The sequence below is a fragment of the Cryptotermes secundus genome, unplaced genomic scaffold (genome assembly GCF_002891405.2).
Source record: "Cryptotermes secundus unplaced genomic scaffold, Csec_1.0 scaffold693, whole genome shotgun sequence".
Taxonomy (NCBI): domain Eukaryota; kingdom Metazoa; phylum Arthropoda; class Insecta; order Blattodea; family Kalotermitidae; genus Cryptotermes; species Cryptotermes secundus.
In genome coordinates, this window is record NW_019722434.1 from 123,499 (window position 1) to 139,855 (window position 16,357).

The following is a 16,357-nucleotide window of genomic DNA, read 5'->3' on the forward strand; positions in this document are numbered from 1 at the left end:
TTACCTCATTTTCCGGATAATTAGGGGCATCAGAAAGTGAGAAGGTGAATTTTGGAGGAGAAGATGCTTCTGCTCCTTACAAGTACAATTCTCGGCACACGCGATAAGAACGGCAGTGGTGCAGTATCACAGCTCGGCCCAGCAGAACCACTTGACGCAAAAATATTAAAGTGAGTGTTTTGAGGGCAGGGGTACTGCGCCGGAATCGATCGCTGGCCCTAGTCAGTGTGGAGAGGACGGCTGGAGAGGCCGGGTGTGCTGTGACTCCAGATGAGCGGACAAAGGTACGTGGCAGCAGCAGCAGTTCATTACGAAATGTCGATCCTAACTCTCGCTAAAATATTCAACTTACGTAATGAGATACTGCTAGATAATTAAACGAAGAACTGTAATTATCAGGAGAAGCAGTATCATAGGAGCCGCCAAAATTAATTTTCCAACGGGGGCGGCCAGTAAGTTTGCTCACAAACGAACGTTTGAACCGTTGAGACTATTTTTACTAATCGACATGGAGCATTTAGCGTAGAAAAATAAGTTTTAAAATAGTTGTAATGTGTGGCATCAATGCTACATTTCCTTCTTTTTGCCGCTTTGGTTTTCTTCCCAAAATCCAGGGGGTAGGGAGAAGCCTGGCTTGCCTTCACCGCCGCCTACCTCCATGTATAGCATTATACAAATTTTATACTAGATTTACTCTTCACACTTTTACAGATAAAGAAACCAAAAATAAGAGACCACTTGCAAAATATGAACATTAAACGGGGCGTAATAAATTGGATCTTACACAACAGAGTGCGAAGGAACGGAACTGCAGTGAATTCGTTTACCTGTGCTCCTGTGGCGAACTTTTGTGGAGACTGCAATACATTTTCCGATTGCATAAATATATATTAGTTCTCGATCAGTTGGCGGTTGCTCACCAGGCCAAGAAATTCCCCGTCTTTTGTGGATGCCGAAGGTTCTTTACCGTATTCACATCTCGCCACTGGTTTAGCCTGATCTGGATGAATCCAGTTCACACTCTAATTCAGTTCGGTTCATTTTATTAATCATCCATGCCTAGGTCCTCCTTTTCCCTTCAGGTTTTCTGACCTATGTTTTTATGCAGGTCTCGTCAATTCTCTTCCCTGCCAAGAAATATAAATTTCGCACAAGACGCTTGCTTTCTACAATTATGCCAACTCTCAACTAGCGCGATAAAACGTTGGAAAGAGCACAGTATCGCGGGCCGGTCGCTTGTAAGCGGAAATTGCGTTCTGCAATGTTAACTCCATTCTGAAAAGCAAAACCAGTTCTTTTATCACAGGCTTGAGCCAGAGATCGCGCAACAATACAAAGACGTACTGTCTGCCAGGGACAATTCTGAATATTTCAAACATGAAATATAAACTATCATCAGTTGCCACACACAGTGAGAGTGGATAACAGTGAGTGGTGAGGAGGAAAGGAAATGATCCTGTTCCGGTTGAGATCCAGCATTTCTGATAGATCACGGGTGCTCGAGAATAGGACGTGAGCAGAATATTTGCACCTGAAAGACAAGAAGTGACAGCAGGATGCAGAAAGGTGTATAACAAGGAGCACCACAACGTGTGCTCTTGAAAGTATACCTGGGGTTGATCAAGATTGGTGGGTCACGTAGCACGCATAGGTAAGAAAAATGCATAAAAGAATGGAGTCGGAAAACCTTATGGGATCCGAACACTTGAGAGCCCTGGGCTTAGATGGTAGGATAATATTAGAATACATTTTAATGGAATAGAGTTTGAGGTTATGGATTCGATTAATCTAGATTACGATAGGTACAAAAGGCAGACTATTGTAAACGCAGTGGTGAACCTTCGAAATCCTTTAAAGGCCTGTTACAGGGATAGCTTTACCTTTTTACCTGTTCGATATAATGAGTTCGATATAATAAAGCTATGGATGCGCACGATGACAATTCTTTATCAAGTCAGTTCACGCGGCAATTCAGCTGAATTCCTGTTCCAACAGGAAGAATACATTTAGATGTGAAATATATTTTGTCACAGCCAACGAGATGAAAAGAGCAAACGGCATACAGCAATAGGTCGATATGCGAAGTTTCGGTACAATGAACCCTGGCTTTACCACCGTCACTTCTCACGTGAAGCCAAATGCATTTTCATTTCGTACTACACAACTGCACCGTCAGTTGGTTCACAGAGTTAAGTTATCCACGTCTTATGAAACAAGCGATTGCATCTTAACAAAGAAACTGATATTTAAATGATTTATACAACATACAGAAGACAAGCACGTCCACAACTGCGTAGGAGAGACCCAGTGCCCAGTAATGCACTATCGCGCACGCGCGTGCCCAGTAGTTATATTCTCGGTTTCGTTGGTTCAGTACCTATGCTACATGTACGCTCACTGTTTTAAATGACGATGATAGTGATGATGATGATGACAATAATAATAATAATAATAATAATAATAATGCATCAATATTTTAAATTCTAAAATAACACTTTAAAAACTGTTTGTTGACAGTACGAACGATGAGCAGGAAACTCGTGAAGGGTCTATGGCCAGCGATAGTAGGTTGAGAGCACATCCCTTCTCCTTTAATGTTGGAGGTTATTGAAAGAAACTTCTGGAGCGGATCAAGGCAAACCTTGTCTAACAACTTCGAGCGTACGTCACACCTCTAGCTGGAGGTCCCCTGTGTGTTTACCGTGATCTCCGGCACGGAGAATTTGCTTCCCATCGTGTGCAGAAAAATGAATCTAGTTACGTAACAACTTACATCATTGTCAGACGACGTCGCAATCTCGAATATGACTTCAACACAGTGTAGACCGGTTTAGACAACGCGTGAAGTCCCACTCCGCATGTTGGACGCTACGAACGGACGTTCACCGGCCCCTCGATGTGAGAAATCCACTCGCTTTACGAGCGCAGCGACCGCATGTCGCGAGCAGGCATCAGCACTATTTTGAATAACCAAATCGGGGACCTGCAAGATGTAAGGAGCGGACGAAATGGCACAAATCTGTAGAGAACAGGCCAACTGGGAAAACCTAGGTATAGACGGAACAATAATAAGAACACAGAGGGTAATGTGGTGTAAGGGTGTGGAGTGGATTCTCCTGGTTTAGGACAGAGACTAGTGGCGGATCTTGTGAATATGCCAATGAACCATGGGGTTCCGCCAAAGACGAGAAATGTCTTCGTCACCTGTTCAGTTTCTGGACTGCTGTTCACCTTTGAAAGCAGAAAGTTTTAGGTTTAACAGAAAGGAACGCCCACCGAATGCAGCATCAGTTATCCACATTCTTCCCTTAGAATGGTTGGCATTTAAACGAAACGGTTATGATCATTTCGAAATATTACTCGGAAGAAACAAATACAAAACTTTGATGTGGAAACCTTTCGAACTCGATTATATTAACCACAACGTACCAATTGGCAGTGCCAAGCGGCAACTGCAAATGATGCCACTAGCTTAATAAAGCATAAAGTTACCCCTGTGGTTAATTAGATAAGCACTATGCCATGAAGACATATGGAGGAGTGGATGTATAGCTCCACCTCTCTAGACCTCGGCACTAGTTTGAGTTGAGTGGTTAGCTTCACGCCCCTGCAGCTTTACCCTCGGGGAAAGAACTCCCGATACCCATTGGATAGGAGGCTGGGTAGGCCCCAGAGTCGGTCTGGACGCTGTGGAGAAGAGAAAAATCTTTCCCCTGCCGGGAATCAAACCCGGGCCGTAGAGCCCGTAGCGCGTCGCTATACAAACGTATTAGAGATATAAATAAAACTGACTGATCTGAAGCGTCCACAGCAACAAGGCCTGCCACTGTGGACGAGATCTCTCCTCTGCCGGCGAGCCTTATATGAACTTCCTGGTGGTGTTTCAAAATGTCTAAATCCATTACCGTAATAACAAGGGCATTTCTCCTGTCGGAGGCAGGATGCGACTCGGCGTCACTGCGGCACGCGTGACGTCATCAGACACCTATCGATCCAACCGGGCACCCGAGCCTTTGCCAGGTTGCCATCACGCACGTGCTGAGGAAAATGGCAGCCACATGTCGCGGATTCGACTTCCAAATTCAGCAATTTGTCGCTTGCAATACAGATGGTCCACGTTCAATGTATTTAGCTTCTATTATTATTATTATTATTATTATTATTATTATTATTATTATTATTATTATTAATAGTGCAGTGAGACTGAGTCAACTTGATACCGCGGCCACTACTGGCCCACTGTGCCAGCCCCGGATGGTGGATGGTGATTGGGGAGCATTTGTTGGAATGAAGAGTGGCAGGGGAAACCAAAGTACTCGGAGAAAACCTTCCCAGCTCAACTTTGCCCACCACAAATCCCACATGATCTGACTGGGGCTCGAACCCGGACCATCGCGGTGGGAAGCCAGCGACTAACCGCCTGAGCTATTTAGCTTACTGCAGGAGCACTGACGCTGGTAACAACACGGGGGAACTGAACACCGGAAGGGCTAAACAGAGTCCATTAGGATCTCATTATCATTGTGTTCTGTTCCTGCCCTGGATGGGGATCAGACTGTCGCAAAGGCTGCGACTCGGACCTACGGTACAGCGACCAGCGGAGGCCCTGTGCACCAGGGCACAGCACCCCGGAAGCAGAGCATGAGGTAGCAAGCTTGCAGATAACATGGGAGGGTTCCGCTCAGAAAGGGTTCAGTGGTGGAGCTCTTGTGAGCACACGAGTCCATCAAGTGTGTGGAATTTAAGCAGATTAGCGACTGTCAGCGTCTTGTGAAATGCCTGTTCCCCACACCTCCTTACTTACTTTACGCAGTCGTTATACTTTTAACCCGCAAATTATGGTACACCGGAACCCTAAAACGCACCTAGAGCTGGTAAAGACAGACGGACACGCGTGCAGAGTTTGACAGAGAATTGCCGTGAGCTGCAGTAGGTGGAGAGAGCCCAGAGCGTTCAGACTGTCACGTCACACGCAGCATGTGAGCAACAGGTCGATACCGGGTGCCCCGCAGCAGAACTTGTCCACAGCCCAACGCCCATGCCCGCAGTGACGGGGCTGTGATCTAGACGGCCGATGAATAGGGGTTCGACTCCCCACAACTCCTATACAATTGGCACCGGGAGGAACGCGGGCGGGGCGTGAAGCTGACTTGTCACCTTCATCTGTAGCTGAGGTTACGAACTCACTCCATTTGCTCCTTCATAGCGTGGTGCCCAGTTAGCTCTCGGCCATTAAGTACGTGTTCTATGGGCTGTCGGTCCGTCCACCTCCGTCGGACACAACTGATGGACTGCGCCGTGTCGACAAGCCCATTGGCCAACAAATAACGAACAAAAACGTCCATACTAGACTCAGAGCGGTGACCAACTTGTGGAATGTGATGCCATGTAGCCCAGTAGAAGCTGACCGATATTTCGGAGGAACTTACTGCCTCCATTTTCAGGGTCGAATAATAAACCACTGACCAAGAATCAAGCAGCAACAAACTTCTGCCTGGTGAACTTCTATCATACTACACGGTGCCACATCCAAGAAGGCAGTATGCTTTTCAAAACCCACGCCCATCGCAGCAGATGCCGGAAATGCTTCGCATTGCGATGCCGGAAATGCTTCGCATTTCGATGCACGCAATCCTAGGACTTCCGTAAAAAAGATCACTATCGCGTGTTCGACTTCGTTTTCGGAAATACACCCAACTTGGGAAGCCTTCCGGTGTCAAAGGAAAACATTGTTTAACATTTTACGTACAACACTTTTCCGGCAAAGTTTCGCGATTTACGAAATCATTAAACAAAATGGAATAGGCGCCGGAACTTCTACGCCATTAACACACTTCCTAACTCGTTATCGCAAACGGCGAGACATACTTCCTGACCGTACTGTGAAGGACGCCCGGTCGCCATGATAAACTACATCGTGGCGTGATGTTGAAGAACATGGCTCGACTTTTTGTTACGGGCAAGTATGATCCTTCAGGACCCTCACCAGCCCATAAATCACAAAACAAAATGGAATTAGCGTCCTATCACCCTTATTCTGAGCCACTTCACGCACAAGCAGTCTTCTAGCGATCCCATTCCATACTCTCTCCCTCCGCACAAACGGCAACGCGCGTGACTACAGCACACCTACTCGTAGATCATTTGGTTTCACTGTTTCTACTGACCGCCCTAGAGCGGCGGAGTCAGGGAACGGAAACCCTTTGCAAACACATTGCACACTCAAGAATCTCTCGTCCTCCACATTTAAATTATCTGCATATCAGCTTAAAATAGACTGAAATTAAATAATTTATTTAAAACGTCTTAATGTTTGTACCGTCTTTACAAAATGTTTAATTCCTGTTACAACGCAATTTCTTACCTCAATCGTTTAATGACAAAAATGGTTAAATTGGCACCGTGCAACTGGCAATTTCCAGTCCCAAATATTTATTATGCGGTTATTCCAGAATTTTCCTTCTAACTAATAACAGCAAGCCAAAATAATCTCACGGACCCCTAGCGGTCCGCGGATCGCGCTTTCATAACCACCGCCCTATAGTGTTTAGGTTACAAGAGCATTTTTAATTTAAATATTTCTAAGGTTTGGTATATTTCCTTCTTTTCCCGATCTTGAGTTCTTTAATAAAAATTCAGGGGAGCACGTGCCTGGCGTTCCCTCCGCCTGCGCCCACCTACCAGTAAGGTTTCCTGTTCGAAAAGTTGTATATATCTGTTGTTTCGCTTGTGTTGCTTCACAGATCGTGACGTCATGTCACTCAGTCGTTGCCAGCTACACCGCGGTGAGCGCTTCGAACTGACGAGCGCGCAGTTCACAGTGGAGCGAGGCTACGGCAGCATCGTGCAGCAGGTACGTGGTGCGGAAGGCGGAACTCAGACACGTCAGACAGCAGCGGTCTGATTCCTGTGACAAGACCAGCTCTGGAGTAGGTGCTTTCGCTTCGGGATAAAGTCGGCCGCAACCCATGAGCGCTGGCAGGAGGCAAGCCAAGCATCTGACCCCCCCTCCCCACAGAGTTCGAATAAGAATTAACACGAAGTTCTGGGATGAACTAGTCGCCTACTATCTGTAACGCCGTGGTGCAGGGGGGGCGTGGAGGTACCCCTCCTTGCTACCACAGCTTACGCTGTAAGGAGTTAACACAATAATCCTGGCTTACCCTCAGCTAGGTTTCTCCTGTTTCTGGGCTTCCTTCTCTCATAAAGCTGCCACCATCTATTATATCGTACGAAGGTTGGTGAAAAGTACCAAGGGCCGGTAGCGCGGTAGTCGAGCGTTCTCTGTCGCTGGCCCTTTCATCCTTGTCACCTCTTATTATTGGCGTAGAGCGGGCGTGCCGGGTCTGACCCGCCTCTACCTATCGTCTGTCATCTCTATGGTGGGAACTACCCCCTGACATATTGTCAGAGCTCCCTCCTGACAACTCTTCATATAGTCCTCAGGTAGCAACGTATTACTTTATTATTATTCTTAAGGGGGCGTTTATACCAAGGCTACTAAACGCTGCCTGCGTGGCAGGTGCCTGTCCCTGTCCAATAGTACCTCCCCTGAACTGTGGTTGCATTCGGCTGCCGTAGCCTTTCATTTGGTAGGATCCACGGGATCGGTCGTGGAAAGGTGATTATGGAAGTGTGAATCACAATCCCGGTACATCCTACTCTAACTACTCTGTCTATTTACACTCTTATTTACATTATTTACAATATTAACAAGACCGACCTACAGTCGGGTCTGCATAGTGTCTTTACTTCACGCTACGCTTCCTGATGTTCTCCCCTTCAGGGATGTAGGCCTTGAGCCTCTCTCTCTCTGTTTCGACTAATGAGGATATGCAATTATTCCTCGTTTAACATGAACCTTTTTCCTGTCGCCATTTCCTACTACTCATTACATACTACTACACTATCCTATCGTAAAGTTTCACCCTTAACATAATCTACCCTTAGTTATACATATTGAAAGCCCACACACCATGTTTATCACAAAAATCTTTAGTCGTAACTATAACGCAAATGTGCGTAGTCTACACACTACCAGTAATCTTAACACATACACCATAACACAGCCATATTGCCGGACTATCTTCCTAGGCAATTACTTGTTACATAATTATTATTCTCCCCTAAGGGTTCGCCGGGCACACTGGAGTTTGCTTTCAACATTGTCCACAACACTTTTTTTCAACCATAATATTTAACAACATGGCTTATATGAGTAAACGTGACTTACTTGAAATAAAAGACGCAGGCCAACTTCCAGCACTCGTAAGACCCATATTGAATAGCGCCTCCGGCGGACAACTGGTTATTACGTTTTAGATCAGATCCCTAAGTCTCCTAACTTCGGCAATTTATATCATTAACTTGCTGAATCTGCGGTTGACGAAAGAGGGAGGTTACCTCCTCCTTTCGTCCTCAATTTCGGGGTGGAAGGTTTCCATTGGCTACCCCTACGGTTGTGGGTGGGCCCGTGGTACCTCATCTCTGCGTCGTTGATAATATTATTATACTCCAGTGTCCCTGCAACGCGACTTGCAGAAGTGCTATTGCGCATTCTGCTAAATCAGGCATTCTTAACCTAGATTGCCTGTCCAGGTGTTGACATACTAATGTAATTGCTGTAAAACGTTTGTCGCAAGTCTTGGAACATTTAAGCAACGTCTTTTGATTTTAAGTCTCTAAGATAAATGATATAAACTCCGTCTCAAGTGCAAACAATATATTTTGTGTCTTTGATCTTGCTTCCCCACACTACATGTTTCGGCCTCAGACGGCCATCATCAGGTGTATAACACTCACGTCGCTGTCACACTGCACCCAGCTCAAAATTTAACATCTAAAACACTCTCCCTGTCATTATCAACTTCCAATCCGTTGATAGCTGTCTGGCTCGTAGATTATTTCACACACGTTAATTTTACTTTATTGTAATGGCACCATAATAAAATCTTTAGTTCTAATTTTAAAACCTTTAAATTCTTTCTCCAAATTTTAAAATTTTAAAATTATTAGGGTTATTCGCCCTATGTTTAAAGTGCTGCAGCGGCTAGTTCTTGTTTCCACACTGTATAGTTGTTATCCTGTGTAGTCTTTCTGTGTGCGTGCCGCTGCTATTCTTTATTACGTGTGCTGAAAGACTACACAGGATAACACCTGTACAGTGTGGAAACAAGAACTAGCCGCTGCAGCACTTTAAACATAGGGCGAATAACCCTAATAATTTTAACATTTTAAAATTTGAAGAAAGAATTTAAAGGTTTCAAAATTAGAACTAAAGATTTTATTATGGTGCCATTACAATATAGTAAAATTAACGTGTGTGAAATAATCTACGAGCCAGACAGCTATCAACGGATTGGAAGTTGATAATGACAGGGAGAGTGTTTTAGATGTTAAATTTTGAGCTGGGTGCAGTGTGACAGCGACGTGAGTGTTATACACCTGATGATGGCCGTCTGAGGCCGAAACATGTAGTGTGGGGAAGCAAGATCAAAGACACAAAATATATTGTTTGCACTTGAGACGGAGTTTATATCATTTATCGTATAGAGTGCAACAGGATGCTTAAATATAATATTCAGTCTCTAATTTGGGACACGACACTATCCTTCTGATACCACACGGACCGCATGGAAAACGCCGTGTCTAACAAAATCTATTGTTGCATGTGTATTCGTTGCCTAGCATGAACATAGACACACAGACTGATGGGAGGGATTTATGAAATACCCGCTAAGATGGGCTCAGGTGCCATGATATACAATTCAAGTTTCATTAAGAACGGTTGAGGCATTGAAAAGTTGATAGGAAGGGGATGCACAGACACACGGACAGCATGGTGATCTTCAAAAGCCTACTTTTATTTTTTAAAATAAGGAAAGTCGGCTAGAAGTGAGAAGGAAATCTATCTAATACTAACAAGATTAAAATTATTTTAAGAACACTATCGTGAATACTCTCAGGCGATCAATAAAACTAGCCTTAAGCAGCTCAACTTCATTCTGTAATTTTCTGGCCCTTCCCTCCCTCTTGGGAAAACCTTGGATGCACCCAGTTAACGCGGCCTGTGTTTGACAGGCGGAAATTCACGAAATGCCTGATCTGTTTTCTGTCATGTCTTAATGTCAGCCTTGCAGTCTGCGATGTGCCTCCAGGTGGCTATACAAGCAGATTATGAGAACTAATGCGATAGAACACGAATGTTCTAACTTTCCCGCATCTATGTCGCGTCCAATGTCCGCAGCTGAAGCTCGATGTTAGCCTGTATGTTTCTTCTGTGCCTGCTTCACATTTTCTCATCTCCAGCTTTTGTCTTTCAGGTCTAGACAACGAAAATGGTGAATCCACTGTTTACCAAGTCTCACAACGAAGTACCTGGCCGCTTTCTTCCCAGGCATCAGGAATTAACAAATATTTTCCCTTATCTATGTCGTGATAACATAATTCCTACAATATCGTTGGGCCACTCCCTGGCAGAAAGAGAGTGTCACCAACGAGTAGCAGGCTGAAAAAAAAAAGCGAACGGCAAATGTTTTTAAATTTTCTGTCCACACTGCACGCTAAGTGAAACATCTCTGCGACTGAAACTAGCCGAAGGGAAACGAAGCAGACCGAACCGCTCGCTCGTTCGCCTTCACTGACATAGTCTAGATTACTCGACTGAATTCGGGCGCACGGTGGCCTGCGTTCATTTTCGTTCGCATAGTGCGTGAGGTGCATACCCACTTCGGTGCTTGCGTCGACGAACCGTCAGTCTGCGAGTAGTTGAGAGCGCTAAGTGTTCTGTCGGAGGCATGAAGGGATAGCAAGGTAACAATGCTAGACAGATGCTTTTGTGTCCAGGATGACGAAGACTCTGACCAGGGCCTCATCATGCGGGAGAGTTTCCCCACCTACCCGGAGCCCACAACCACTGACGACAGTTCCACCTTCTTCCGGGATGGGCGCCGGAAGATTGATTTCGTGTTGGTGTACGAAGAGAATACCAGACGTTCCAGACGGTCCACGTTGCTGGAGACATCTGGCGACAGGAAGACCAACAAGCTGGACACATGGCGCCAGCGTTTCATGGCCAACCTAAGGCGCGAGGGCCTCGACATGGAGGAGGTTCGCAGAAAATTAATGTTGATGGCATGGCTTGTGACTTTCTGAAAGTCACAGACCGAGATTCAAATCCTAAGCCGGTGATATGCATATGAATTCTCAATGAACTGCGGTCCAGTCTGGCCCAGAAATGAGTTTCATCTGAGGTTCTCACAGCGGTGAATATTAAGATTACGATCTTGTGGAATGGGGCACGTTGGTAGATGGGTACCGGCGTTTAAGAGGAACGTACTGCCTCAGTCTTACTATTCGTTCCTGAAGATAAAGACAGCCCGTTTCTCCGAAACATCGGTGAACTTTTACAGAACTAGGCAGCGTCATACCCGAGATGCTGTACTTTCCTTAATGGAAATTTCTCCTCTTTGTACAAATCTGTTGTGTGCTTCCTGGGATCAGACACTTTGGAAAAATGGGAAGGAAAAGTCGGTATTAGATATGGCCATGCCATCGGCATCCTGAGTTCGGTTCCAGGTCAGGTCATTTGGAATTTATGGTAGACAAAGTGACACTGGGGCAGGTTATATCCGAGTGCTTCGGTTTCTCCTGTCAATTCTCATTCCACCAAATGCTCCATACTCCCAATCATCCGGGGCTGATACATGTGCCAAGTCTCATCCTACCCCACGAATACTGGCAAAAGTAAGAGCGGAAATAAGCTGGGAAGTGCACACAAAGCCGTAACAATTCAGGCGCGTTCGTTCTGTTGTTGCTTGTATCCACTTCCGATGCTCTCTTACGAATAGCGTAAAACGGAGAGGACAAAATTAGTTCAGCGGTTCTCGAATTGCGAAATGGCAAGAAATTAAAGTCACTTTTGTGAAAGAATTTCGAAAGTGTGCTGAACAAAATATGTGCTTACATTTCATCTACAAGTTTCGTTCGAAACACTGTTTCGGTGAGTTACGCTTGAGGTATGAGCAGAACCGCATGAAGCTCTTAATGCATAGCGTTCGTTTCTATTGTCCGATTCTGACCCAAGTAGGAGCGTGTGGCCAAATGTTGGTAAAACTCCTTAATATCAATATTCGCGAAGATCGTTCTACAGTTCGTGAGGTGTTACTGGTGGGCGGACATGAGAAAACGACCATTTTTAAACTTTTCACCATTGAAACGTGCCCTACACTGCCACAGTGTACTGTACTGTGCGACAGGGCCACAAACTCATGCAGTATTATACCAAAGCTAGCCAGAAAACAACTAGAGGTTAAGTCCAAGTCCATATATCTTAGATGTTTCAGGGAGCTAAGTATTCAGATTGTAATCTTCTGTGCTGTAGCATTGTGTACTATTCATAGGCAGACATCAGCGTTTCAGAGACACAAGCTGCCTCAGTCCTCAGGAGATTCATTCCCCCCCCTTGACTTGAGTGATCACATCCTCACTGTACACTTCTACCCTTCAGATGGAGGCGGCAGTATCCTCGGAAACATTGGTAACCACCCACAAACTATATGGTGTCACCAAGAAAGTTTGTTTAAGCAGTAGCTTTTCTGACTTGTATTCAGCATGAGTGAAGTTTGAATCTTGGCTGAGATCCTGACTATACTGATAGGTTATTTGTGGCTTTCCTCAGTCACACTGGGCAAATGCTAAAATAGGACATCAAAATTGACCATAACCACGTCCTTCCACATCCTGCCCAGTTCACTGTTCTTCATTATCTGATCATCTGACACCATATACTCTGAGCTACCTGTAGTGCTGTTAACTAAATTACATACACACACAGCCCAGAAGACTGCAATCTGAATCTCCAGGTTTGTTATGAATCCATTATAGGGAGGTTTCCTGTACTTGCCAGAGATTGCAGTTTCACAGTAGCAATGTGGCCTAGAATGTTAAGTGATAATGAAGGCCAGATAACAAGTGAACACAGCTAGTACAGTTCAAAACTGCATTTTATGATTAGTGGGTGTAGCACTGTTCACATGACACTGCATCAACTGCTTGTGTTGCAGGAGGTGATTGAGACCAGCAACAAGAAGCTGCTATGCTTCATTAAGCTCCATGCCACATGGCCCATTCTGTGCCACTATGCAGAGGAGATGAACATGCGTGCACCGTTGCAGGTGCGTCCCTGATATCCCATGGAACAGAATTCTTCTTCAGGGGCTAATACAAGAAACTTTCTGACCTTCATTGAACTGGTAGATTTATCATGTGCACAAAAGCCTGCTACTGGGCCATGTCTTAGCCAGACTAATCCAGTCAATAGGCTTATTTAAGAGCCATTCCAACACAATTATCACATTTATGTCTGGCCACCAAAGGGACTGTTCTGTTAATGTTCTCCAACTAACATTTTGTTTTTACTCTTATCTCTCTTATATGGCATGCCCACGTCATTCTGTTCTAGATGATGACTCTGATAATATTCCGTGAGGGGTACTACATTATGTATCGCCTCATTATGCAGTTTCCTGAGTCTGTCACGTCCTTCCTCTTTGGTTGATATATCCTCTTCATCACTCTGTTCTCAAACCCCCTCAGTCTGTAAGATCTAAAAGCTTGTGACGATGGTATATTGCTACATTGGACATTAGCCATCGTCTTGTCTATAGACATGAAATCTTTTGTCTTCCCATATGCTGTCTGAAGCTGTGAAGATTAAGATCTACAGTGTTATCTGTTGCTTCATATGTGTGTGAAATACTTGTAGCCTCAGTCTATGTCGGTCTCCTAGCTCAAGAGGCCTCATTTCACACACGTACAAAGCTACGGATAACACTGTTGATCTTAATCTTCACAGCTTCAGACAAAAGATTTCAAACAGAATGGTAGCAAGCATTCCCTCAAAGTAATCTGCTGTTTACTTCCTTGTGAATGTGATTACAATTTGTTACTGCTGTTCCCAAATATCTTAACTTTGCAGACAGTATAGTTCAGCAGATGGTACTTCCAGGTAAAGCAGCAGGGTCACAAAACAATGCCTTCTAATGTTCCATCATTGGCAGTGGTAAATATACGCATCCCAGTGTCCATAGCCCAGTAAATACCAGGACACTCTCTGATACATTTCATGTGTAAAGGACCTGTTCATAATGCTATTCTTCTTCTTGACAAGATGAAAGTTCAAAATGTGCTCCATCTATCACTGTCACTGTGTCAGTATACCTGATTTCTTACTTTACTGTTTACTTGTTAGTTCTTGAGCTGTATACAGAATTATGAGGATATCATCCAGCACAGCCTGAAGGGTTGTTCTCTTCATGCCTCATGTCTGTGACTGCTCCTTTACCAAACAGCAATTATAGTCAAGGGGCTGTGGCTTCTACACTGGCAGTTTCCTGGGATGTGGCGACAGTCTTGTGTTTCTTGAGGGGGCATTTGTTGACATTGTAAAGTCTTTTTCAGCCTGACTGATTGAATCAGACTGAGTACAACTCCAAGATGAGTCATCTCTTACAATAGTTATACAGTCATCCACTGCACTGCATCTTGCATTAACATTTACATTTTTATTCATATAGATAAGTTAACAATTTGCCATATATTTCTTGTGCATTCTATATATCACAATCATTTAATCATAGTTTAACTACCTTCACCTTTGCTATGAAAACACATAAATATATGCTACAAATAGGGTGCAACTGGGAGCAAAGTTCTGATATATGCTTACTGCTTGATCGCAACATGGCATGCATGCATACATACATACATACATACATACATACATACATACATACATCAGCATTTCAGAGTATTCATAAGTGTGCAACTGGCACTGAATATAAAACTTGCCAAACAACAGTCACAAGATAATAACAGATAAAATCGAAGAGACATCAATTCGACCATAGTTAAAATCTAAACTGAATACCTCAATTAAATAGATACAATGTTACACATACAATTATACCAACAAGCTAATTAGCAATACATAATTCTCCTTTCTACTCATATATACATATGCATGCAATGAAGAACTATAGTTGTCACATATTTAGATATAAATTGCACAGTAATATAATGAAATATACCTAAATAAACATATTTCTGACAATAAATACAATAAAGCAAAATTTCATCAACTGAATAAAACGAATTATTGTAAGATTTGAGGCTTTCACAGCGGTGACTATGAAGAAAGCAGTCTTCTGGGATTTGGCACCATGTATATGCGTGTTAACCGATGTTTCGGAGGAAAGTATCGCTCCATCTTCAGGGTAGAAGGAAAAATATAAGAAATCTGCAAGCGAAGAGACCGTGAGAACCAGTAAAAGCAGACTGGTGTTGGAAATATACACAGCTATGTGAGAGCAGTGAAGGAAGGGGGGAAGGGCAAGTATACAAGTGAAATCAGTAGTGTCGGAGGGTGGGGGGGGGAAAGGAGCNCAATGGCTTCCCTAATGATGCGATCCATATAGCGGGTCTTGGTGGCAAGGATGGAGGTATTCTGAAGCCGAATGCGATGTCCCAGATCGATTCTGTGTTCAGCTACGGCCAACTTGTCCGGACGAGACGGATGTGCCGCTGATGCTCCTTCAACATCATGTCCACGCCCTCCAACACTACTGATTTCACTTGTAGACTTGCCCTTCCCCCCTTCCTTCACTGCTCTCACATAGCTGTGTATATTTCCAACACCAGTCTGCTTTTACCGGTTCTCATGGTCTCTTTGCTTGCGGATTTCTTATATTTTTCCTTCTACCCTGAAGATGGAGGCGATACGTTCCTCCAAAACGTCGGTTAACACCACATATACACAGTGCCAAATCCCAGACGACTGCTTTCTTCAAAACGAATTACTGATTAATATGTCTTTTAGTTTTCCTGTCTTGTATGAAATCTCTTACATAGAGAGGCAAACTGTTGAAAATTTTTGCACACACACATAATAAACTCCTTTTTGCCTTACTGCTAAATGTGACCACAATACATGTAAATTCCCTCTATGTCTTGTGGTCTTATCATGGATTGCATCATTACTCAAGATTACGTATCATAAAATTCATCAGAGATAATATATATATATATTGGGAGGCCAATGTTAATATGTTTAGTTTTTTGAATACCGGCCTGCATGTATCTCTTTGTTTCAATCACACCATCACCCTAACAGTTCTCTTCTGCAAGATAATAATCTTCTTAACATTCATTCATTCATTTATTTATTGTATATTCCATAAATCCATATACATAGATATAGAACCAGTCACATAGTTAATATAGTACAATACAAATATAAATATATATGTACAGTTTATAATAATTAAAATAGATAAGGAAACATGTGTTAAATTTATAT

At 43.8% G+C, this 16,357-nt stretch overlaps 1 protein-coding gene across 3 annotated transcripts in view; it reads left to right on the forward strand.

Annotated features, from left to right (window-relative positions):
- The first annotated feature begins 235 nt into the window (after positions 1 to 235).
- LOC111861468 (anoctamin-7) overlaps positions 236 to 16,357 on the forward strand; it is a 30,317-nt gene continuing 14,195 nt past the window's right edge. For 2 of the 3 annotated variants that reach the window (XM_023846077.2, XM_023846079.2), the window contains exons 1-4: positions 236 to 284; positions 6,744 to 6,853; positions 10,846 to 11,109; positions 13,065 to 13,175. In XM_023846077.2, the coding sequence (XP_023701845.1) occupies positions 6,755 to 6,853; positions 10,846 to 11,109; positions 13,065 to 13,175 (474 nt within the window). In that variant the 5' untranslated portion in view covers positions 236 to 284; positions 6,744 to 6,754. Of the gene's footprint in view, positions 285 to 4,366; positions 4,647 to 6,743; positions 6,854 to 10,845; positions 11,110 to 13,064; positions 13,176 to 16,357 lie in introns of those variants that run through there. The other variant, XM_023846078.2, reaches the window with a different exon arrangement.